This window comes from Mustela lutreola, chromosome 10, assembly GCF_030435805.1.
Source record: "Mustela lutreola isolate mMusLut2 chromosome 10, mMusLut2.pri, whole genome shotgun sequence".
Classification (NCBI taxonomy): Eukaryota; Metazoa; Chordata; class Mammalia; order Carnivora; family Mustelidae; genus Mustela; species Mustela lutreola.
In genome coordinates this window covers 110,114,771-110,139,453 of record NC_081299.1, presented here as the reverse complement: position 1 = coordinate 110,139,453, position 24,683 = coordinate 110,114,771, and the positions used below count along the sequence as shown (strand labels likewise).

The 24,683-nt window shown below is 49.5% G+C and overlaps 2 protein-coding genes across 3 annotated transcripts; one reads left to right on the top strand and one right to left on the bottom strand.

Moving 5' to 3' along the window:
* The first annotated feature begins 7,737 nt into the window (after window positions 1-7,737).
* On the top strand, window positions 7,738-8,695 carry BOLA1 (bolA family member 1). Its single transcript, XM_059136557.1, has 2 exons — window positions 7,738-7,882; window positions 8,212-8,695. The coding sequence occupies exon 2, from the start codon at window positions 8,215-8,217 to the stop codon at window positions 8,626-8,628; it is 414 nt and encodes a 137-aa protein (XP_058992540.1). The 5' UTR covers window positions 7,738-7,882; window positions 8,212-8,214; the 3' UTR covers window positions 8,629-8,695.
* An 887-nt stretch (window positions 8,696-9,582) lies between these two features.
* SV2A (synaptic vesicle glycoprotein 2A) lies at window positions 9,583-24,361 on the bottom strand. Of its 2 annotated transcripts, none has more exons than XM_059136555.1 (13): window positions 24,259-24,361; window positions 19,178-20,132; window positions 17,730-17,910; window positions 16,765-16,916; window positions 16,518-16,651; window positions 15,811-15,900; window positions 15,454-15,564; window positions 15,182-15,270; window positions 14,708-14,872; window positions 14,390-14,523; window positions 12,599-12,805; window positions 11,851-12,010; window positions 9,583-11,475 (listed from the first exon to the last, which is right to left on the bottom strand). In XM_059136555.1, the coding sequence occupies exons 2-13, from the start codon at window positions 19,797-19,799 to the stop codon at window positions 11,292-11,294; spliced, it is 2,229 nt and encodes a 742-aa protein (XP_058992538.1). In that variant the 5' UTR covers window positions 19,800-20,132; window positions 24,259-24,361; the 3' UTR covers window positions 9,583-11,291. The 2 variants fall into 2 exon arrangements, with proteins under 2 accessions (XP_058992538.1, XP_058992539.1); XM_059136556.1 differs by lacking the exon at window positions 24,259-24,361 and adding an exon at window positions 23,654-23,768.
* Between the last annotated feature and the right edge of the window lie 322 nt (window positions 24,362-24,683).

Here is a 24,683-nt window from a genome sequence, read left to right as displayed (position 1 = left end):
GCTAACCTCCCCCTCTCTTTGACCTCTGGTCTCATTTTTACTTCTATGGCAGTGACCTGCTGCTATTAGGAAAGGTGAAGGGCAAAGAGATTTATACGGAACCTTATTGTGTGATAAGCTCTACGCTAGGGGCTACCTGTGACAATTGTTTGTGTCACAGATAAGGAAAGTGAGGCTCAGAGAAGTCAAAGCGCTTGCTGAAGGGGACACAGCCATTTACTGAGACATGATCTGAACTTGGGTCTGCCTGACTCAAAACCTGTGCTCTTCAGGGCATTCAAGCGGCCTCACTCACTAGGTGTCCAGCTGCAGGAGGCCACTTCACTTACACAGCCACCCTTTCTTCCTCTATTAAACAAAGGAAGAGAATGAGAGAAATTAGATTTAGTACATGAGATTCACCCAGCTATAAAACCTTATTAGATAAGTCTAGATAGGCCAATATCCTACAGATTATATGAGACTCAATTACTGTCTATCGCTCCCCAGAGCTCTTTGCCCAGCGCTCTTACTAGAGCTAGTAAAACAAGAAATAGAGCAGGCCATCCGTAAAAGTAGTGCAGCATCACAAACAGGCTGGCTCTTAGTTCCTTCAACAAAAAGGCAATTGGGATTTTTATTTTTTTTTAAGATTTTTTTTTTTTTTAAGATTTATTTATTTGAGAGAGAGAGAAAGCACAAGCAGGGAGGAGAGGGAGAAACAGGCTCCCAAGCAGGCAACTGGTATTTCTTGACAGGGAACTGAGTTCCTTTCCAGGCAATCTAGTTAATCAAGTATTTATTTTGTCTTCTGGCTCCATTCCACCACGTTCCTCTTCCTTCCCCTCTATAGCCGCCTTGCTCAGCACTACCCTCAGCCTCCTGCATACTGAGCGGCACACTGTTCGAGCAAGGCCTGAATGGCTAGAATGCTTTGTCCTCCTCTTGACCTGGCAGAACACTCCCCATCCTTCCGGGTTCAGATACCACCTGCTCCTTCATGAGGTCTTCCCTTCCCACACACACCGCCTCAGTGTGTACCCCCTCTCTGTTCATATCCTGCTGCTGGCACTTAACCACTCTGTAAGGTGCTTTGACTTTGCTCTCACTTCCTTTCTGTGACCCTCAAGGGAGAGACCATGTCTTCTTTGAATCTGCATCCTTAGTTCCTTCTATACGTGGCTCTATTATTAAATGTTTCCGGCATGAATAAATGGCATAACGCTCTTAGGGAATTAGCATCTTCTTTTCAAAAATCTTTCTCTTTACTCAACAACCACTCTCCAAATGCCAACTATAAACAGTACGTGGCGATAGCCAGAGTGATGGAAGATAGACCAAAAGCTCATCAATTACACAAAAATACATCCAACCATAATAGAGTTGTTAGAATAAATGACAACAAACGTAAAGAACCTAGTATGGAGCCTGGAACCCGAGAGGGCCCAAAACTGTATTAGGAGGCTGAAAAGGTTAACATCTGAGAGCCCATATTCTACAGCTTGACTCTGCATTGCTTTCCGGATCTGTGACTGTGGGCAAATTACCTCTCCTCTAAGGGTCTCTACTTCCTCACTGGTAGAGCAAAAGTAATAATAGTAGCTACTTCATGGGGTTAGAACAGTACCTAGCACCAACATTAACAGGGACATGACTAAAATTCTTTGGACTGATTCATCATTTCAAAAATAAACATTGGGTTTATCAGATAACCTAGCAATTCCATTCCTGGATATACATAAACAAACAGAAATGAATGCATGCAACGAAGAGCACATACCAGAATGTGGTATATTTGTATCCTGCCATACTATGCAACAGTGAGAATGAGCAAATTACTGCCACACCATCAGAGACAGTATTGGATGAAAGAATGCAAACACAAATGAATTCATGCTACGTGGCTCTTTTTATATGTAGTTTAAAATGGGCAAAACTAATCTATGGTGATAGATGTTAGAATAATAGTTACCTGTGGTGGGGTGGTATTGACTTCCCTGGAGCCTTCTAGGGTGCTGGAAATTTTCTGTATCTTGATATGGGTGTATTCATAAGGAGAATAAAACTGTATATTTATAAGTTCCTTATGTGTAAATTATACACAATAAGCACAAATTAAGCTTTCCAAGAACAAATATTGAAGTAATCATCATGGAGGGAAAGTGAGTATTTTGCAGGACATCCCAATCCTCATGTCACAGATTAGTGTTTACTGTTTTTTTTGTTTTGTTTTCTTTAATTACACATGAGGTGGCCACCCAGGCGCCCCTCTCTTGGTGTTTAAAGCCTCTAAAAGTCTCAGTCTGGCCATGACAAACCTTCACTACATAATAGATATTATGATTATGTTTTTATTAGAAACAAAGACACTAAGCTTGCCCTATGGAGTTTGCAATTTACAAAGCTTTTACAAAGCTTTCGTTCACTTTTGCAACAGAAATAATGATGTCATCAGCTCTCTCTTCATACATTAGTTCACATATCCATCCAATACGTTCAATTGAACACCCAGGTATGCCACTACTGACCTTGACATAACATATTTAGAACATAATGACTATAAGGGCAGGGGTGGCTCAGTTGGTTAAGTGTCCAACTCTTGATTATGGCTCAGGTTATATCTCAGGGTCCAGAGATCAAGCCCCAAGTCAGGCCTGTGCTGGGCGTGGAGCCTGCTTAAGATACTCTCCCTGTGCCCTTCTGCCCCACTCTCATGCTCGAAGAAAAAATAATAATAAAAATAATTTTTAAAAAGAACATAATGGATACATTTTCTCTGCCCAGATCTCTTCACATGGTTAGTTCCCCCTAGTCATTCAAATCTCTGTTTAAATCACCTCCTTCGCAAGGCCTTCTTCAAACACAGCCTCCATCATTCCCCATCAGTCACTGGATTAGCAAGCAGCAAAGGCCTGACCAAAAACAACTCCTATAGATTCCATCTCTTTAGCAGTATTCTAATCGATCTACTTCTCTCTAGCCCATCTCCTGCCTTCACTCAGATTCTTTCACCAGATTACTGCCAACGGCTTTTCTATTCTTCCTATCCCTCTAATACATTCTTCACACGCTAGCCAGAGCTATTTAGGAGAAAATCGGATTCTCTCTCATCATATACTCTCTCCTGACATGATTCTACCACCCCTACCCACTTCCCCACCCACCTATCCCAAGATAACCTCATTCCGTCTTCAGTAACCCCTGCTTCAGATACCTTCTCAGATGCTAAAATCAGTAGACAAAAACTTAATAACAAGATAACACATAGATTCAAAGTATCACCCACAGTTACAAGTGGAAAAAGAATAAATTTATAATGATGAAAACTGAAATATACCAGTTTAATAAATGATCGGAATTATCACCAGCCATGACATGTCAAATTACATGCCCATTGGTATGGTTCACTGAAAAGGGCTCAATATCACTTCTCCAGTATTCCTGCCAAAAATGTGTATCCTGAGTCTGAATCCTAGAGAAATAATAGACAAACCCAAATTGAGGGATGTTACAAAGTAAATGGTCTGTACTCTCCAATAATGTCAAAGTCATAAAAGACAAAGACTAAGGAACTATTCCTGATTAACAAAAACCAAAGAGACATAGCAACTGAATACAACATGTGACCCCGAGATTGGATCCGGAACCAGAACATGTTTTTTTCATTTTATACAAAAGAGATATTAGTGGGGAAATTAACAAATTTTGAGTAAGATCTGTATATTAGATAAAAGTACGGTATCAATGTCAATTTCCAGGGTTTGACAATTATATTGTAGCTATGTGAGAAAATGTCTTTTTTTTTTTTTTTAACTAAGTACACATCAGTAAATACAAGAGTTCTCCAGAGACAGGCGCCTGGGTGACTCAGTGGGTTAAGTGTCCAACTCTTGATTTCGGCTCAGGTCGTGATCTCAGGGTTGTGAAATCAAGCCCCACGATACCCCCTGCACTGGACGTGGAGTCTGCTTAAGATTCTCTCTCCCTCTCCTTCTGCCTTCCCCTCACTTAAAAAAAGCAGGGAGGGGGAGCTCTCCAGAGAAACAGACTCATAGGATATATAAATATATTTGTATATATGTATATATATGGAGAGAGAAGGATTTATTATAAGGAATTGGCTCACATGATTATGGAGGCTGACAAGTCTCAAGATTTGGCAGATGGGTCAGCAAGCTGGAAACCTGGGAGAGCTGATGAAGGCCTGCAAACAAGGAGAATCAATGCTGCTGTTCCCATCCGAGGGCCAGTAGGCTGGAGACCCAGGAAGAGTCAATGTTTCAGTCTGAGTCCCAAAGCAGGAAAAAAGCCATAGTCCCAAGTCAAAGGCATCCAGGCAGGAAAGAACTCCTCTCTTTCTCAAAGAGGACCAGCCTTTTTGTTCTATATTCAGGCCTTTGACTGATTGATGAGGCCCATCCATATCAGGAAGGCAATCTGTTTTGCCCATTTAAATGTTAATCTCATCCCCCAAAGCCCAGAATAATGTTTGACCAAATATCTGGGCACACTATAGCCCAATCAAGTTGACACATAAAATTAACCATCACAGCTGCTTAGAGGTAAGTGGGGCTTTATCTCTGAAACTTATTCTCAGATGGTCCAGAAAAAAATTATTTATGTGTAAATAAATACATAGAAATAAAGCAAACATAATGAAATGTTAATATTTGGATAATCTGAGTATCAGAGGAGGGATTATGTATTGGAGACACTCCATTTTTCACCCGTGTTGCAGAATACCTCAGTTCAGTCTGTCTCCTGTGTGTTTCTTCCCTGTGAGTCTCCTCTACTGGTCACATAAAACACCTCACTTCCAAATGTGTGGTTTTCCCCCAACACTAAACAATCTTCCACAACTCCAGCTGGGTGGCCTACAATTTAATTCATTTCTGACACCGATCCACCCAGGGACAGTATCACATCCCGCAGGTTACAGGGCTCAGTCCCACAGGACTATCCCCCACCCACACACACATACACTTCAGACACCAGCTGTAAGCCCAGGCTGTCTGTCACCCGTCCTCCTGACCAACTGACTATAAATTAGGGTTCCAATGTTCCCCTCCTTTGGGTTCTAATAATTTGCTAGAGCAGCTTACACACCTCACGAAAACATTTTACTTACATTTACCAGTTTATTACAAAAGGATATGATAAAGGATACAGAAGAACACCCAGATGGAAGAGAAAGGGCGAGGTATGTGGGACGGGGCTCTCCTACAGGCCGCTCTCCCAGTACCTACATATGCTCGCCAGCCCAGAAACTGCCCAAGCTCCATACTTCTGGGATCTTATGGAAAATTTATCACATCGGCACGATGTATCATTAACTTCATCTTCAGCCCCTCTCCCTTCTCAAGAGAACGGGAGTGGGACTGGAAATTCCAAGCTTCTAATCATGACCTGGTCTTTCTGGAGACCACCCCTCAGGCAGGATCCCCCCTCAGAGTTGCCTTATTAGAACAAAAGACACTCCTATCACCCATGAAGTTGCAAGGGTTACAGGAGCACTGTGTCAGCAACTGGGGTCAAAGACCAATATTAGAACAAGAGTTGCTTCCAGTTAGGATCTTACAAGGTTTTTAGGAGTTTTATGCCAGGAACCTGGGCCAGGTACCAATATATATATTTTTTATTTTATATATATATAAATATATATATTTATATAATTCTATATATTTTAGTATCTCACAGGTATATATAGGAATTATTTGTATCATTTTGGGGATTTCTATAACTCTGAAAGTACTTCAGAAGGAAAAGTTAATAATAAAATACACGCACATAGAACCATATATCCAGCTTGCTATCTCTTCTAGAATGCCATAAAGACACTTCAGACTCAAGCCCAAAACTGAACTGGGCGCCGAATCTTCCCCTTCTCCACCCTTCAAACCGGGTCTCCTTCCAGCATTCTGTATCCTACAGAACAAACGCCGTCCATCCGGACGTACAAGCCTGATAGTCATCCTTGACCCGTCCCCTCCCATAACTAACCTATCACCACATCCTGGGATTTTACCCTGCTAATATATGTATCTTGTAGTCACAACTTCTCTCCACTTTCACCTTCACCTCCACCACCACCACCATCCAAGTCATCATCATCATCTCTCACTGAGCCCGCTACAAATAACTCTGCAGCCAACCTCCCTGCCTTCACCCTTACCTCTCCACCCATTCACATCACCTTTGCAAAATACAAATTTAAAGATAGCTTAATGCAATGCATGACCCTTGATTGGTTTCCCCAAAATAAAAAGTTATAAAGGACACTAATGAGACCACTGGGGAAATTTGCATGTCAGCTGTGTATGAGATAATAATATTGTATGAATGTTAAATGTCTTGCGTGTGGTAATGTTATTGTGGTTATGTAGGAAAAGGCCTTGTTTTCAGAAGATAGATGCTCGAGTTGATAGTAGTGCAATATAAAGATTTTTGCAACTAACTCCCAAATGACTGAGCAAAAATAACAATGATTTTATTATTGTTATTATAGACACAAAGTCAAAGAGAGACAAAGCCAGTCTGGTAAAATGTTGTCAGTGAATCTGGATGAAGCGTAAATAGGGAGCTCACTTTACTAATCTTGCAACTTTTCTGAAAGTTTTAAAAATTTTTTTAAAGGCTAGGAAAAAATATGTCATTATGTTCAATTTCTTGAGCGAGATAAAGATATTATGGTTATACAGGAGAATATACAGGTGATACATGTTGGTGTACTTGATGGTGAAATGCCTCTACTATCTGCAACTTATTTTCAAATTTGATAAGTATATTTTTAAAGTATACAGGTACTTGAATATATATTTATAGTACTTGAATATATATTTATAAGCATATACTATACATAAATGTAAAAAATATTGAAAAGTAGCTATTGCTTTGGATTCTATTTTTCTGCAGGTTTGACATTTTTCAAAATTAGAAGCTGGGGAAAATACTTGGGAATATATGGGAAAATAATCGATAACATATTAAAGATAAAAAATAAAGTACAAATTGAAAACTTACATATCATCTCGGAAAAAAGCTCATCCCGTTAAAGCCCTACTTAAAACCTTCACTAGCCTCCCACTGCTACCAGGATAAAGACAAAGCCACCTAACAAGGCCTACAAGGTCCAGTGTAGTCCAGCCCCTGCCTTCTACCTACTCACTCACTCCCCATCATTATCCCTGCCCCTCCCCCCGCCCCCCTCCAGGCTCCGACTACACTTAACTAGACCCTAAGTAACCACTCCTCCAGAGTTCTCTCTCCAGGCCTTTGCGTTTGCGACTACCACAGCTTGACTATGAGGGAACTGAGACAGCGCTTTGGAGCTGTCTCTTCTAAACCGTTCTCCTAAAATCTCCTCTCTGAAGTTTCTTCTGCGCCCCAGGTCTGGCTGACATGATTCCTTAGCACCCTGTTCTCCGTCCCATCATAGCACTTAGCACACAATATTGTAACTGCCCGCTTGCTTGTTCATCCTCAGTGCTATCAAAAATTCTCGAGGACCAGACCAGCTTTATTTCCCAGTCTTCAGGACTGGTCTGCGCACAGTAATTATGTGTCCAGTAAATGTAACAGATTCCATTTTCTTGTATGTAAAGTAAAGGAGTTCAGCTCGATGGCAATAAAATGTATCAAATAACAGCAGTCCCAACTGAGCAGGAATTCCCGGATTTTTTCCAACTCTGCTTCACAACCTAAGAGCACGAGTCGCCAAAGCTCATAGACTACAATTCCCGTTAGCCCTCGGGGCATCACGTGGGGCCTGCGCCCATGCTGCCTTTGCCGCGTAGCCAGGACTCCATTTCCCAGCGTGCCTCAGGACGCGACGACAGCATTTGTCCGAGAACTTCGGGAGTCGGGTCCCTGAGCCACAACTGCGGTAGCCAAGGCTGAGCGGAAGGTAGAAAGGGTCCAGCCTGGGGTTTAAAGGGGACACTGGCTCAACCGCAAACCCCGAGTTGCGCGTACCCGGTCTTTGCAACCCCTGCACTCCCTGCTAAATGGGCCTGCTAAATGTGCCTTGCACTTCCTGCTAAATGTGCCTGTTCGCGGGCCCTTTCCGATCCTTCGTAGGCCCTCTGCTGCTGGCCAAATTCCCCCACGTCACACAGAGGGGAGGGTTGGTGTCTGGAGTTGAGGCGGGCACCCTGCAGGAGCGGAGTGTGGATGTGGGCGGTTTGGGGTGGGAAGCCCTGACCCTCACTGCTCTGGGCCTTGTCTCTGCGGTAGCCGATGCTGAGTGGGCAGCTGCTCCGGCGCCTGTTCTCCATGGCTGGTCGCGTCTGTTTGTCCCGGAGCAGCGCAGGACTGGGGACTATCGGTCCCGTCGAGGCAGCCATTCGCACGAAGTTGGAGCAGGCCCTGAACCCCGAGGTGCTGGAGCTGCGTAACGAGAGCGGCGGCCATGCGGTCCCACCAGGCAGCGAGACGCATTTCCGCGTGGCGGTGGTGAGCTCTCGCTTTGAGGGACTGAGCCCCTTACAACGGCACCGGCTGGTCCATGCTGCCCTGTCTGAGGAGCTGGCTGGGCCAGTCCACGCACTGGCCATACAGGCACGGACCCCGGCCCAGTGGAAGGAAAACCCTCAACTGGACATGAGCCCCCCTTGCTTGGGTGGGAACAAGAAAACTCGGGGAACCCCTTGAGCCCCAGGAGAGGGAAGACCAGGATGCTAATGGTTTGTGAATAAACTACGGGCTTTCTTCCGGTCAATACAGTCTGGTGTTTGTAAGGGATAAGGATTCTTGGGCCCCATTCAGCCAGCATATATATATTCTCTGGAGATAGCAACTCATTTCAGATCAGAGCTTACCCAAGGAAAGAGTAGCCTCGGGTGATCGAGGAAGGGCTTCCCTGGGGGGAGTGACCTAATTGGATCTTTAAAGGAAAGTCTACTTAAACCGAAAAGGAGAGGAAAGATGTTACAAGTAGGGGGAAGAGCTCAAGCAAAGGCAGAGAAACTGAACGAGACAGTGACTTGCTTGGACAAGACAGGAGTTACAAATACATTTGAATTTCATACCAGGGAAATGTTTGCCTTTCTATCAGCCTGTCCATTTCCAAAAGGATTTGCCTTTTTTTCTCAGAAAAATCCTTACCAAAACAAAAACTAAAACACACTAAGGCAGTGCAAAGATGATATTACAAAAAATGGATATAGAAGGAGAAAACTTCATATATAGTCCTTTTCTTTAGGAGTCTTTTAAAGTTGTATTTCTGAGGGGAGCTGAAGTGATGTCCAGATAAACAACTTTAATGACCTCAATGTGGTAATAGACTCTAGATACTAAAGAAAAAGATGAACATAAATCTTGATCATTTTGAGCTATAGTTTAGACTGCATCTGGTTGGACAATAGGAAGTCAGAGTTTTGAGGAAGGGCATACCACAGAGCATTCTGGGGCAGAGTGACCTGGCAGTGATGTGTAAGTGAATTGGCATAGGAGATGAGAGGCACAGAGATCAACCAAGAGGGAAGGTGGGACCCTGACTTCAAGGTCAGCTGTAGGCATGGAAAGGATGGAGTTTTATTAGAGAGCTACCATTAAAAAAAAAAAATCAGAAAATGGCTTGATTAGAACACAGCACAGACATAGCCATTTGGGATTTTAAGGATTTATTTCCTTTTTATTTTTCATCGTAATTTTTCATTTCATTTTTCACATCAACAGAGTTGAGTTTAGGGGGGTTCTCCAGGAGAGCAGGAGAGATGGATGGGTCCTTTCAGAGGGCACAAGGGAGAAGGCTGCGTCCAGCAAATGAAGGGTAAGGAAAGGGGGTACACACTTGTACACTGGGCACTGGAGAAGGTGGTCCTTTGAGCACAGACACCAAAGAGTTAAACAGTCCCCACCTGGTTCAGTGTTACAAAATGGGGGGAGTGACCACAGCGTGGGGGCACCAGACGCAGCACGAGGAGGGTGAATTTGGATTTTCTTGTTGTTGTTTTCACTTTTTTCCTTTTAACTTTTTTTTTTTTTTAACATTTTACAAACAGCTAAAAACTACAACACGTCACAGCTACAGTGGGGGGAGGGGGAGCAGGAGGGCACCAAAGAAAGCAGCCACACAGTGGGGTGAGACAGGGCAGCTTAACTTACTGGGGCTATCATGTAGAAAGGGTGAAATGGGGAAACTGAGGCTTCTGGTCCCACATTAGGAGGTCCCTGGCTTATTGCCCAACCTCTTCCCACTTCAGAGGAGTTGCTAGGAGGGCCCCTGCTTTCTGCCCCTGCCCCAGCTCCTTGTGCTTTTTGATCTGCTGGTTTGACCCCATGCCTGGTTTCTTTCCCTCCCCTGCTACCCTGCCTGTGAGGGGACAGGTTGGGGGTGGGAGGGCAGCTGTGCGGTCCCTGTCTGTGCTACTGTGGGTAGAGCCTCTCACTCCAGAGGCCTGTGCTTCTTGAGAGGAGGTGAGGAGATGGACCTCGTCAGGTGCCCTTGGTCCGGCTAGACTGCAGGACTCCTCCTTGCCTGACCTGGGACTCCTCCCTCCTAGGCCTGGCCCAGAAACAAGATTAGGGGAGGGACTATGGGAGGCAGGTAGTGTGTGTATCCACAGAGATCACTCTTGGCTTATATCTTAGGACAGTGACACCCTGCCCCATGGCACATACATACACATACGTGAAGTGTTACACACACAATCACATACACACAGGCCTGCTGAGCTGCCTCAGAACTTAATATATAAATAAATAAGAATCAGCTAATTTCATAAAACTCAGGCTCCTTACTTGTAGCCCAAATTGGGGGGTTGGGAGTGGAGGCCAGGGGGCTGAGGTTTATTGCTACTCCCCCAGCATCTGACAGCTGTGAGAGGGCACCTGAGGCCCTTCCAACTCTGAGAAGTTCTTTTGGTCCATGGACTACACAGAGCCCCAGCCCCCCGCCAGCCCACAACCACATGCCCATGGTTTCACCAGGGCCTAGGTAGAGGGGATGAGGGGGAGGGCAGGAGGCCTGTTCTGGACCCCCTAGAGCCGGGAAGAGCTAGGACCCCTCACTAACACTGGGGGAGAAGGGGGATCCCGAGCCTTCTCCTGTGCAAAGTCAACGGGGGGAGGGGGTAGGAGGTGGGGAGGAGAGCTGCATCCCCAAATGGGGATGAAAGAGCCTTCCCTGTAGTTCCTGCCCACGGGGTCACACACATGCACACACGCACGCGTACACACAAACACACGGCTAAGACATGGAACACAGGGGAGTGGGGAGTGAGGCTGCTTGGGCCGGGATGGCAGGGCAGGGAGGGAGAAGGAGCCGTTGGCCTCACAGTGTGCCTGCCACCCTCGAAAGCCCGGCGGCCCTCTCACTGCAGCACCTGCCCCCGGGTCTCAGGCAACTTCAGGGCCAGAGAGCTCCCGAGGGCAAGCGCAGCCGAGGCAAAGAGGATGGGGGCAGCCTTGGTGATTCCCACAAAGGATGTGAAGATGCTGATCCCCAGCACGGCCGCCAGTTTACAGAGGGCGTTCAGGAAGCCGAAAGCTGTGGTCCTGCTCCAAGTCCCCAGGGCAGTCCGAAGAGGAGATAACGAAGAGGCACGGGAGGATTTGTGGGGGATGGGCAAGTAGGTGGGAGGGCAATGGAGAGATGGCAGGTGGTGTCCAAGAAGGAGAGGAAGGATGGAAGGAGAGGTGAGGCATGGACATCAGGGAATAGAGATTGGGAGGCAAGGTGAAAAGAAGACCAAAAAATTTGGTTAATAGCTAAGACTTCAAGGAGCAAATACTAAAGTTAACAGCCCTTAGAGGAGAAACTCCATGGGAATGTGCATCCCTCTAACCCTAAAGATGATCTCCCATTTAGCCCACTTCCTTATCCCACCTCCCCCAAAACCGGCGGCCCTGCCCCCACGACACTCTGACTACCTCTTGTCCGAGGGGTAGAGTTCAACGGTCAACACGTCCAGCGCGTTCCAGGATGCAATGCTGACCCCCCCAAAAAGGCAGAGCAGGGCGATCATGGCTGACTCGCTGTTCCCAAAAGACAGGAAGAAGCAGGAGACACAGGACATCACGCTGGAGCCAGCTGGAGCCAGGAAAGGAGGGAACATGAACCCAGCCACAGTGATGCCCATCCACGACCCACCCCATGCCATCAACCAGGCTTGAGGGTAGCCCAGGATGAGACTCTTCTTCCCCAAGGACTCAAAACGAAGGCTCCTCCCTCATCCCCAACCTCACTTATAATTCTCTTTCTACTAGTAACGTTGGTAACAACCATCTCTTCAATGACAGCTATAGGCCAGCGAGCCTGATCTTTACATGCATTGATCTAGTGCATCAGGCAAATACTGTCATCACCCCCATTTTGCAGACGAGACACCTGGGCTCAGAGAGGTGAAGTAACTTGCCCAAGGTAGGTGGCAGAGCTGAGATTCAAAACCCATAGCCTCCAAGCCTGCGTGCTCGCTATTCTGCCTACTCCTTTACCCCCCCAGAGAAGCTTCCACGCCAGGCCCCACCCCACCTCGCAGCCAAGACCTAAACAGAAGAGAGAACCTTCTCTGACTAAGCTTTTCCTTCAGAATCAGGGGAGAAGTGTGTTGACAGCCTCGCCCTGGGTCCCCGGCCCCCGAGTCAGTTCTGACACACCACCACCCACCAGCCCCCTTACCAAGCATCCGGAGCCTGCCAATCTTGTCCATAAGCAGGGCAGACACGATGTTCCCGGGAAGCACAGCCAGCGTCCCCAAGAAGCTGACAAAGTATACCATGTAGGCGCCTTCGCCGGTCCCTGTCACGTCCAGCGGGCAGCCCTCCTTGTTGTGCAGGAACGTACTGTTCACCAGACGGCTGTTCACAAACTTGTACTCAAACAGGTCTGGGGGCCAAGACCAAGGAAGGCAGGTGGTCAGTGAAATGTGATAAGGAGGCTCAAGGCAGGGCTCAGGGCGCTGCCTTTGTGGGGTTAGTGGGGCAGGGTGGAGGGGGTCGTGGGGGGCAGGGCTCTCAAACTTGCTCAGGGCATTCATTATAAAATATCAAATGAGAGCACCTTGGCAACCAGGATTGTTCCTATGGTGCAGGAAATGACCACAGTCTATGAAACGGAACAGTGGTACCGGCTGTTTCCAAGTTATCTCACTAATAATCTTTGCTTCTTAGTCATTCCTTTTGTCTGCCCTAGCTGACTTTAAGCAGTAGTGGTGCTGTGGGTCTAGGAAAAATTCCTGAGCCAGATATTAAAAATCATTAGAAGTCCTTTCCATTATTTTTCCTTGCAAGGTGGGAAAAACTTACCCAGTACTCCATTAGAGGTGGGATCCTCAGTCTAGCTGACAAAGCAGCAGTTCATGTTTGAGAATCACTGTTTTAAAAACTGGACTAATGTGGGGTGGGGGGTCACTGAGTTAAGCAGCAGACCCTTGATTCCCACTCAGGTGGTGATTTCAGGATAGTGGGGTCGAGCCCTTCGTGATGCTCCCTGCTTAGCAGGAACTCTGCTTAAAGCTCTTTCTCTTTCCCTCTGCCCCTCCCCGCCCCACCCCTCAAATAAATGTTTAAAAACAAAACAAAAATAAATACAAAACAGGGCACCTGGGTGGCTCAGTTGGTTAAGCAATTGCCCTCAGGTCAGATCATGATCCTGGAGTCCCAGGACCGAGTCCCACATCTGGATCCCTGCTCAGTAGGGAGTCTGCTTCTCCCTGTGCCCCTCCCCACCCATGCTCTTTCTCTCATTCTCTCTCTTTCAAATAAATAAATAAAATCTCTTTTTTGAAAAGATTTTATTTATTATTTATTTGACACACACAGAGAGATATCATAGGTAGGCAGAGAGGCAGGCAGAGAGAGAAGGGGGGAAGCAGGCTCCCTGCTGAGCAGACAGCCCAACATGGTGCTTGATCCCAGGACCCTGAGACCATGACCTGAGCCAAAGACAGAGGCTTTAACCCACTGAGCCACCCAGGTGCCCCCACAAATAAATAAATAAAATCTAAAAAAAAAAAAAAAAAAACACCACCAAAAAACAGGCACTTAAAAAAAACACACACACAAAAAAACAGACTAATGCAATGATTTCCAAACTTTTACCCACCAAATATCCCTTTTATGATTTTTTTCCTGAAGACCCTGTTGGAATGAGTTTTGCCCTCTTCCAAAGTGCATTCATAACATCACACAGTTACTTGAATTCCAGCTCAAAGGCAAATAACTTTGATGTTTTTGCCAGGTAGTCTTAAAACAGAGAACGTTTACAACGTTTAATTACAGAGAATGTTCCATTTCCGTTCGATTTTTTGAATTCTTGGTAGTAGCTCACAGGCCTGCGTACCACCTTCCTGCAGGGCCTCACAGATCTCAGCTTGTGAACCCTGAGCTAAGGAATGAGCAAGGCTCCTTCTCCCCCCTTCAGGGTCCACCCAGACCTTTGGTCTGACAGCCACCGGCCACACCACCTTACCAGTGTTATAGAACACAGTGTTGATGAACGTGCAGTTGCGGAAGAATGTGTTGCTCGAAGTGACATCCTCGAAATAACACTCCTCAAACAAGGAATCCTCAAAGGACACTGACTTCAGACGCAGCCCAATGAACCTGGAAGGCCAGGATGATGAGACATACTTTCCCTCATCCTCATACCCTCCTCCAAGACTCATTCCTTGGAAGTGAGGAGAAACCCCAGGTATTTACCCCCCAAACACCCTGTCTCCGAACTCCCAGGCTCATACAAGAAGTAGAAAGGACAGGGATGAAGTGACATGGAAAGCTCCCCATGTACTTGTCATTGAAGTACTGTCCCCCACGGTGGATCTGATTCTCCAGCGTGAAATTAAAGGTCACGTGTTCCACACGCTCCCCAGAGAACAACTTGGTCCGGGCTGCGTAGTCCACTGCCTGGAGATGGCGGATCATATCAGGAAACCAGACAGTCAGGCCGTAGTAGCTGGAGAGTCAAGGACGATGGCATCAGACAAGGCTCAGGATTAGGACCAAAGGGTCCAGAAATGAGGGGGAGAGTCAGGACCTTGCTCACCTCTCTAGCCTCATCCCCCCCCCCCCCCCCCGCTCCCTTCACCAACTGCCCAGGGTCTGGGGGGATTTCACATTGGTCTACTCACCCACCGCACTCTTATCTCCCATGCATCTGCTCTTCCCTCGGCCTGGAACAGTCTCCCCACCCCACCCCCAGCCTGTCCAACTTCCATCTGGTCTTCAGGACTCTGATCCCCACCGCCCCCACACACCCCCTCACCTGAATGACATGGTGAACCACACGCCCATCATCATCAGAGTGATGCGTCGATATTCGGGACCAAAACAGGAGAGGAAATTGCCCCAAACCTAGGTGGAACAGAAGAGTCAGACAGAGGCTGCACTAACTTCTAGTACCCCCAGGTCCCCCCTTCTCCAACTCAACCCCTTCCCTTCAGGTCACCCACCATCCCCACACACGGGCTCCAGCCCTGCCTTCACCGCCACCTCTCCCGCTCCCTTCTCTCTCTTCACGGAACCATCCCTCGTTACCTGCCCCCCCAGGCTCAGGGCCCGGACCCCCCAGCGCTGGTACCAAGTCCCCGTGTCTGACTGGATTTCGATCAACTCATCCTCCTGATGAATCGTCTTAATGTGGGTTACCTGGGGTCAAGAGAGGGGGTTAGCCATCATATAGTCTCTATTTCCCAACCCCATTCTGGAGCCTCGGTTTCTCCTCCGGGAGCAAAATGCAAGCAGGGGTCGGGGGACAGACGTGCCACGATACCCCAAGAGATGACATCGAGGGAGGGTATGGGGTATGGTTGGAGAGGTCAGGGAAGGTAGAGAGGGGCTGGTGGGGCTGGGACCGGAGTGCTATGGAGGATCATGGGGAGGGCTGTGGCTTACAGAGAAGACTCGCTCAGGATGGCCCTTGGCTCGCATGTTGGTGTCATGAACCTGCTTCAGCACCATCCAGGCCTCATCATGCTTCCCGTTCTAGAGCCACAGACACAGTTCCCATATCTGGGTTAGCTCCTGCCTGAGCCAGGGCAACAGGCCCCCTCCCTGTGGCTTCTCTAGTCCCAAGATACAAAAAGACTCCCCCCCACTACCTCCAACCTCTGGGCACAGACATCACCTGCTCTGAATGAGGCCCAAGAAGGGATACGGCAAAATATAATTGGACTTGGGCCATAGCAGGGGGAGTCCCGGAGACAGATACAACTACAGGTCCTAAGGATCCATGGGGACAATAAAAGAGAACTGAAAACAAGGGAATTGATGGTCAGAGGAAGAGCAGCTTCCTAACCCTGCTGGACCAAGATCTACTTGGAGAGGGAAGAAGTAGAGGATGGGAACGTCTCTTGAACTCTAAAGTCGGGACCAGGCCCACTGCCCACAACATCTTAAGCCACTCCTGGGTGAGGAGGTACCCTCGTTTCTCTGTGCACAGAGACCACCCCCTACAGAGATACAGCGCCAAACAAAGGAAGCAAGCCAAAGTCCCCAGAAGTATGGACCCTGCGAGGGTCCCCCAAACCAAACCTACCGTGAGTGCTTGAACACAGAACCCCCTGCCTCCCCTCCCCCAGGCCACCCCCCGCCCCACTCACCTCCAGGAAGAAGCGGGGGCTCTCCGGCTGTGTGGTCAGTGCGCCAATGGCAAACACGGAAGGGAAGGCGCAAACAAGGACAAACACCCTCCAGCTGTGGAACTGGTAAGCAGACCCCATCTGAAAGCTCCACCCTGGCAGGGACAAGTCAGCATCAGCAGAGAGGCCTGAGGCTGGGGGGGCTCCCACCACCAGGCACCCAGGCGAAGAGGGAGACACTGGGGCACGTTCCCTGGGGGCTGCTCACCGTAGTGGGGGATGATGGCCCAGGCCATGGCAGCGGCATACACTCCACCAATCATCCAAAACATGCAGAGCCAGCTCAAATGCTCCCCACGTTTCTCCTGGGCCAGAAACTCCGAGAAATAGGAGAAGACAATGGGGATGGACCCTCCAATCCTGGAGGGCATCGCAAGAACTGAGCATTAGAAAACAGCCCGTTCCTGATCCCTTGCCCCAGCGCTCTGCATCCCTGAGCGCCTTTCATCTGCCACACCTTAGTAAAAAGATTTCTCCCACAGTGCCCTGCATACTCCCTCCCCAGGAGCCAGGAACACCCATCCTGGGGACCCTGAGAGACAGGCAGGGAGGCCTCAGGGGCAGAGGAGGCGCAAACGTTGAATCTTGAAGATGACTGCAGAGTTGCACGAGGGAAGATAATTATGGACAAGAGGGGAAATGCCCAGAGGAGAAAGATGGGAAAAGAGTCTGAGGGCAGGCCTGTGGGGAGCAGGCCAAGGACAAGAGCTTGTGGCCCGGGCAATGAACACATGCTGGTACCTCAGGGAGTGTGGGAGTGTGATGGGTCAAGGCTTCCAAGTTCTGGCCGCCGTGGGTGTTAGCAAGGTCTTTTGTCAAATGCAGGAAATATGTCAGTAAGAAAAGGGATAACTCAAGGGTTCGCAGGCACCCAGGGCTAAGGCTGAGACCCACCAGGCCTCTTCATGAAGCCAGTCTCAGAATGGAATTAGAGGGTGGGTGGCAGACTGAGGAGTGCACCAGACAAGGGATGGTGTTCTGGACAGGCGGTAGATGGGTCCTGGACAGGGGGAAGAGGGCCTGAAGTTGGTAGGAGAAAGGAATTCATTCAACGCATACAGATTGGAGGGACATCTGGTATGCCGGCACTGTGTTGGGCTCTAGAAATACAACAGCGACCATGGACGGTCCTCCTTCAGGACTCCTCCAGGGGCTTAGGAAATGGCCACTCACCCAACCCCGGAAAGGAGGCGGCAGAAGAGGAAAGTGCCATAACCCTGGACGAAAGATGAGAAAAAGGCGAAGACGCTGTTGACCGAGAGCGAGATGAGCAGACACTGCCTCCGGCCCAGCCGATCAGCCAGACCTCCCCAGAGGAAGGCTCCCACCATCATGCCCAGGTAGACTATAAGGCCTGAAGGAGGGAAACAGAGGCAGTAGGGGTATGAGAGGACATGCTGCCTTTCTCGCACTTTGTGAGCATTAAGTGAGATAGAGCTGCAGCAGAATGGATTGAGGAGCTGGAGGACTTCTAGAATAGCTAAGTCTACCCAGAGATGAGAGCAAGTAAGAGAAGGTGAAATATGAGCGAAGATGGAAGGCCATCCCCGCAGGCCAGGGATTCAAAGGCAAGAAGGCAGACATGAGAGACCCCAGAATTCTTTCTTTCTCGCCCCACCCCCCCAACCCCTGCTCTCTCTTGCTTGCTCTCAGCTCTTGCTCTTTGTCTCTGTCTCTCTGTCCCTCTCTCTCTCTCTCTCTCACACACACACACCATCCCCATCTCTGGCTTGCCTGGAAGGAGCAATGGATTGTCCCACTCTCCCAAACCCTCCTAGGGTCACCTCTCCCCTCCCAGCCTTGATGCCCTCAAAGCAGCAGGAGGGGTCTCTCATGTACCTGGGAAAGCAGCTCCATTCCTTCTGCCCCCCCCCCCATGAAATCCCCCACACAGAACCTGTCTTTCACTCCTCCTAGCTCCAGGGCTTCTGGACCTAAAACTCTCCTGTTTCTTACTTCTTTCCTATATTCGGAGTTGGAGCTGATCTTAAAAATCATCTACTCCAAACTCTGCATTTTAGCCATGCTTCAGCCAAGCCCCAAGGAGTGGGGATCTGCCCAAGGTCTCATGGCAACTTGGGAGCAGGGCAAGAACGACAGATCCTTTGTGGGTGAGTCTGGGGAGTTTCCTCCCTCAGGGTTCACATCAGGAAGGGCCATTAGAGACCACTCACTGGCCCTTGAGCACTCCCAAGCCTGGCCAAGAGCAAGTATGACCCATCTTCTCTGGCTGAAGACAGGCCTAGGATTGTTCCCCTATCCTAGTCAGCCTAAACTGACTTCCCATCTAAACTAGGAAGTTTAGACACTGATTTGTTTCCCAGATCAGGGAAAGGGTCAAGTTGACAAAAGAGAAGTGTCCAAAGAAACATGGCCACCTCCTGGAGAACTAAGCAGACCACCACCCAAGCCCCAGCCCAGCACAAACGACCTCACTGTGACCCAGCCTCAAGAGTAGGGTGTGTGAGGGGAGAGTGTGCAGAGGAACTCCAAGCTCTCTGGGCACATCTTGGGACCAGGCTTCTAGGAGCCCAGTGGTAAGGACAGGGGTTCTCACGACCAAAGGTGTTTCTAGAGTTTGGGGCAGGACAGGGCTAGAGTGCCTCCCCAGTGTGTCTTACCTAGCATGCCTTTGTTGGAGTCTGACAGGCACATGTCTTTTTCAGCGCTGGGCAGCACAAAGCCCACCACAAAGACTTCGACACCATCAGCCATCAGTGCCAGGCCAAGCACGAAATAGAGTGTCCACTGGAAGCGGCCATGGCCACACTCCCGGAGGATGGCTTCATACTGCTGAGCTAGTTCTTCCCGTTCTTTCCGCCGTTGCGCCTCCCCCCGGCCGCCAGGGGGGCCCTCCCCGTCACCCAAGCCCCCCCTCCCTCCAGCCAGGGGAGCCCCATCTGCCATCCGCTCGCCTTTGCCCCCAGACTCTGCCCGGGGGATGCCCTGATACTCCCCCTCATAGATCTCATCATCCTCATCGTGGCCCTCAGTGGCATCACTGGACGCACCACCTTCCTCCTCGTCCTGGGCCCCTTCCCCACGGTAATAGCCATCAGCAGGGGCAGGGAAGTCATCGTCATCGTCCTCCTCCTCAAAGCGGGAGTAGGATCTACGGGAATATTCATCCTGGACTCTGTCCAGGCCCTTCACCACCTTCTTGGCCGCATGCTTCTTGACTTCCTTGGCAATGTCTTTGGCCCCACGGATGAAAGCTGCCCGGTCTCTGAAGCCTTCTTCCATGATGTCTTTGGGAATACTTCACTATACCTCCTCCACTCCCTGCTCCTTATTCAGATTTTGTTCAAGGATTTGTGAAGTTAGAAAGCCTCCTTCCTCCAGGTACTTAGATGAAGTGTGTTCAAATATCTCTAGCCACGGAATGAGAAAATAGGAAAGTCTAGGAGGGGAAATGAGGGTGAGGAGTGCTGGCCAATTCAGTTGGATACATGGGGAAGGGAGATGGGGAGCAGGGGAATAGGAAAGGAGAGGGGAGCCAGGTTGTGGGGGCTAAGACGAAGAGCCAGGATAACTCAGGAAAGTCCGCCTACTTTTCTTCTAGAAGCTTCGGGAGATCTAGAAAATATAAAAGGGGGGGGGGGAGGAGGTTGTGAAGCCTAAGATGGTAAAGAAGGCCAAGATAGAGCTCCCATCAACCAGAGCCCCTCTGGGGCCATGTATTACAGATGGTCTCCTTGCTTCAAGCCCACGCTCAGTAAAAAGGGGTGATTTCCTGGACCAACTGTGGACCGTTCAGTATAAGGTCCCTTACTTTGACCTTGGAGATCAGCCCTATGAGATTTCTCTAGAGTCAGGGTCACCTAGAGCCCTCCTCTTGATCCCCTGTCCCACATAAAGATCAGATTTCTTGCTTTACCACCAACCTGCAAAGAACAAAACAGGAAATATGGGAAACCAGAATTCTTTATTCTAATCCGCTCTGGCTTTCTAACTTGGTGCAGAGCTTGGAAAGAATGTGTATACAGACCAAGTCCTCCCAACTGTTGACTTCAGTCACCTGAAGTGAGGCTTCTGCGCTCCTCCCCTCAAGTTCTATGTTTGTAGGCCTCACAGGGAAGGGTCTTCTCAGTGGGTAAAAGATGGGTTCCAGAGTTGGAGAGACTTAGGTTTGACTTTTTGGCTTCAACACTTACTAGTTAAGTGACCTCAGGCATAACTCTGAACACCCAAGCCTCAGTTTCCTCTTCCTTAAGAAGGGGAAAGAAAGGACTAAATGACACAGTATGTGGAAGTTCCTTAGGATAGTACCCAGCACATACAAAGTGATGAATAAATACTAGTCATTACTCCTTGCAATGATGATAATATGGTGGGATCCTCTCCACTCCATCACGAGACCCCAGGACAAAAGCCACCCTGAATGTTCATGGAGAAAGCTGGTTTGGGGCAAAGCACATGACAGTTATATGACCTCAGCTGAAATCCCAGCTCTGCCATTTACTTTACTGACTGCTTTTGGGAAAATTATTTAATTTCCCTCAACCTCAGTGTCCTTATATTTAAACTGGGGATAATTTTATTTTTCTGAGTCCACAAGAGAATTCAACCTCATAGGAGATATTCTACAAATATTAGTTTCCCTCCTTCCTACTAGACTTAAAAAAAAAAAAAATGTGAAGGAAGCAGGAAGCAGCAAGGGAAAAACTGAAGGTTGTACTTGGAGGTTGTTGTCCGGTATCCTCCCAAAACAGAGTCCAAAGACCCCTCTGTGTTCAAATTAATTCCAGCAGATGGGCCCACACTGTCTCTCTCCAGACAAACTAGGAAAGACTCAAAAAAGGGGAGACCTGGAACCTGAGGTCATGGAGAAGAGGCAATGTCTGGCTGCTGCCACTTTCCCTCAGGACATCATCCATGGCTCCTTCCCTGGTGTGGGCAGGAATAGAAATGGCTGACCAGATCTATACTTTTCCAGCATGGGGGTCTAATGTCCATAGCTGTGACTCTTTTCTCCAGGGCCTCCCTTCCTAACCTCCCTTAATCCTTTCTGCTCCTCCTCCAGGAGTCAAGGAAAAAGGAGTCCACAAATACCGTACTGCGTAGGAGGCCAGGATAGAATGAAGGGGGCCTTGGGCCTCCCCCCAAAAAAGACATCCTCCAGAGGGAAGCACAGGAGAAACCCCTTTCCTTCACAGAAAAAGAGGAAGCAGGATGAGATTCTGATCAGAGAACATTCCCCTAAAAATATCCTGCCTCCTGCTCCCACCCATCTAGGGCCTTCCTTAAATGTCACACATGCATACAGAAGCTTGGGTAGAAGGGGTAAGTCACACTATGTGGCTCAGAGAGAAGCACTGACAAGCAGGGCCTTAGCCCCTTGGGCCTGATAAGAGCAGTGGACCACAATGACCAAAACCAGTGACCCCTAGGTCACCTTCTTTTCTTTGTGATTCAAGTCCCCAACCATCCCCCATGCAAGAGAGGGAAATGTGGAGTCCCCTCACTGCATGTCCATTTGCTTTCATCTCCTTTGATTTCCATCTAGGATCTCCCGCAACCCCCAAACCCTGAAGGAGATAGATGGACCCATCAGGAGCCACATCCTGTGTTTGTCAACACTAGTTACCCCAGAGAAGGTATATGGAGGGTAGGTAGATAAGGCCCCAGAGCCACATCCGGATTTGATGGCTCAACAGTCAGCTCCCCCAGGGCCAATGAGCCCAGGAGGTCAGAGGGAGAGAAAGAAGAAAAATTCTTCCAGTTGGTGAGGAAGTGGTGCTATTTTTAGCCCCCAAAGCAGCACAGGGTGGCTAAGCCTGTGGGAGAGAGACAGGACTTGAAGAGGTGGAGGTTATAGGAGACAAGATTCAGGGTTACACGTCCCTTTAAGGTTGGCTGGCTCCTCCTGACTGGAAAAAATGGGCCCAGGAGATTTTACGCAGAACAGGGGAGGGGGGCTCCCGAGCAAAGGTTTCCCTTCTGGACGATAAGGAGAGGGTCCAGAAGCTCCCACCCGCCATCAAAATCCCTGACTTTGGGAGTCACCCGCATTCCCCAACCCTCCCTAGTCCAGGTGACAAGGTCATTAAGAAGCAGTCAGTTAAAACATCCACCAACCGGGGAGGCTGGGGGTAAGACAGGAGCGGGTGGGGGGGGGGGGGGGCAGGGCTGGAGCTCCCCTTCTTGTTACAGCTGGGTGACTGAGCCTCGGCTTCCACCCAAGATGCCCCAGGCTGCACCTCCCCTCCTTACATCCTATCCCAGGCTTAGGAAGATGGAGCATTCACAATTCGGAAGGGGAAAAAGATGAAGGCACAGCGGAGGAATACGGAGACGCTGGGCGGCAGGGAGAGACCTCTACAAGCACAGGCATAGAGACCGCCTCTACCGGCATTTGCAGCAATAGCCAACCCCCTAGCACCCCCCACCCCATCTCCCCTCTGCTCTGGCGTAAAAGAGGAGCCCCTAGAATTGACTGAACCTATTCTCTGAGTGCCTCCCACCCCCCACCACCACCCTTAGTCCTGCCTCTGGGCAAGTGCCCATCTCGCTCAACACCCCCCGTCCCCGCACTCGGGAGCAACGACCCAAAGCCCCCTCCATGCGCGCTTCAATCCCGGTGGTTTACCATCTTTCTACCCAGCATCTCCATTCTTCCTTTCTCTTCCCTCCCTCCTTCACCTGCCCTTCCTCCTCTGTCCCCACCTCCCCAACTCCAGGCAAGCCGACTGAGGCAGTGTCCATTCTCTGGCCCCAGCCAAGGTCACTTATCATTGCGGGGGGGGGGGGGGGCGGAGGGTGTGCAAGGTGAGGAGGGCATTGGACTTTGAAGGAACGCTAGCCCACCTAACAAACCCCCCACCCCGTCCATATCTGAGAGGTAGTAGCGACTTGGCTAAGGTCGAGAAAAACACCCCTACTCCATATATGTATTCTGATCCTCACAGCCACTGAAATAAATATCCATTCAGACCACCACCAGCCCCCTCACCCCTAAAGTGGGGACGGTCAACCCCCCTCCCCACCCCACCCCCCACCCCCAGCAAAGCATCGGAGGATAAAATGGCTGCAAGGCAAAGCAAGGATGCTTCTGCCCCGGGTGGGGTGGAGGTAAGACACTGAGAGACGGGTCTCACCTGGCCGGGGCGCCCCGGGTAAGGGGAGTCCCGGGTGCGGGTGGGGGTCCCGGGCGCAGGGCTGGCGGCAGCGTCGACTGCTGCTCCGGGTACCAGGGGAAGCGGCAATGCAGACCTGCCCCCCCCCCCATACACGCTCCGGCCCCGCCTCCGCCCGCCTCCTCCCCCCCCCCACTTCCCCCCCCCCCCCCCCGGCGCCACTGAGCACCGGGAGAGACCATTGTTGGGGGGTGGGGAACGGCAGAAGAAAAAAGGAGGGGATGGCCTCAGGGCATCGGGGAGCAACGATGGAGGGGCTAAGGGGGTTGTCACAGACACAGCTAGAGAGGACACACAGCACTTCCCCAGCCCGCTCCTAATAAAAGATGAAAGGAACTAAGGAAGGAATAGTGATGTTAGGAAGACAAGTGGGCAGACAGAAAGGGAGGTGGGGAACAAGGAGCCCCTTTCCCAGCGCCCCATTCCTAGTATGACACGACTCAGGAATTTCAGGGCTTCTCTCTGCCTCCAAAACACCTCCCTTCTTCCCCTTCTCCACTAATCCCAGCCATACCCTTTTCCCACGACCCTCTCCCCAGTCCGGAGTGCTCAGAATCCAAGTTTACCTGGCCGTTTTTGAGAAAGCAGGAATAGCAAGGTTTTTGATTCTGAACTGCCAGAGGCGAGACTCGTGGAGAGATCCCTGCCATCTTTTCCCAGAAGCAGAAGCAGCCCTCATGAGTTATTTCCGGTGCAGACGTCCCCCGTCCTCCCTTCAGCTGGTGGGGCAGAGGTGAGTAGGGGAAGAAGTTGAGGGCGATTTACAGGCCTAACCAACTAGACATTAACCCTTCTATTTATTTGCTCCAATGACTTCAGAAGGGACTCCTTTGACGCCCCATCCCATTCCTTTTACCACACGTGTACACACACACACACACACAGTTCTGCTCTGGGGGCAGGAGATCCAAGACATACCCCTTAGTGACCAACCCTGCTCCAGAAGCGAGGGGAGCCCTGTGGTTTGGGGATATGCATACTGAATGTCTAT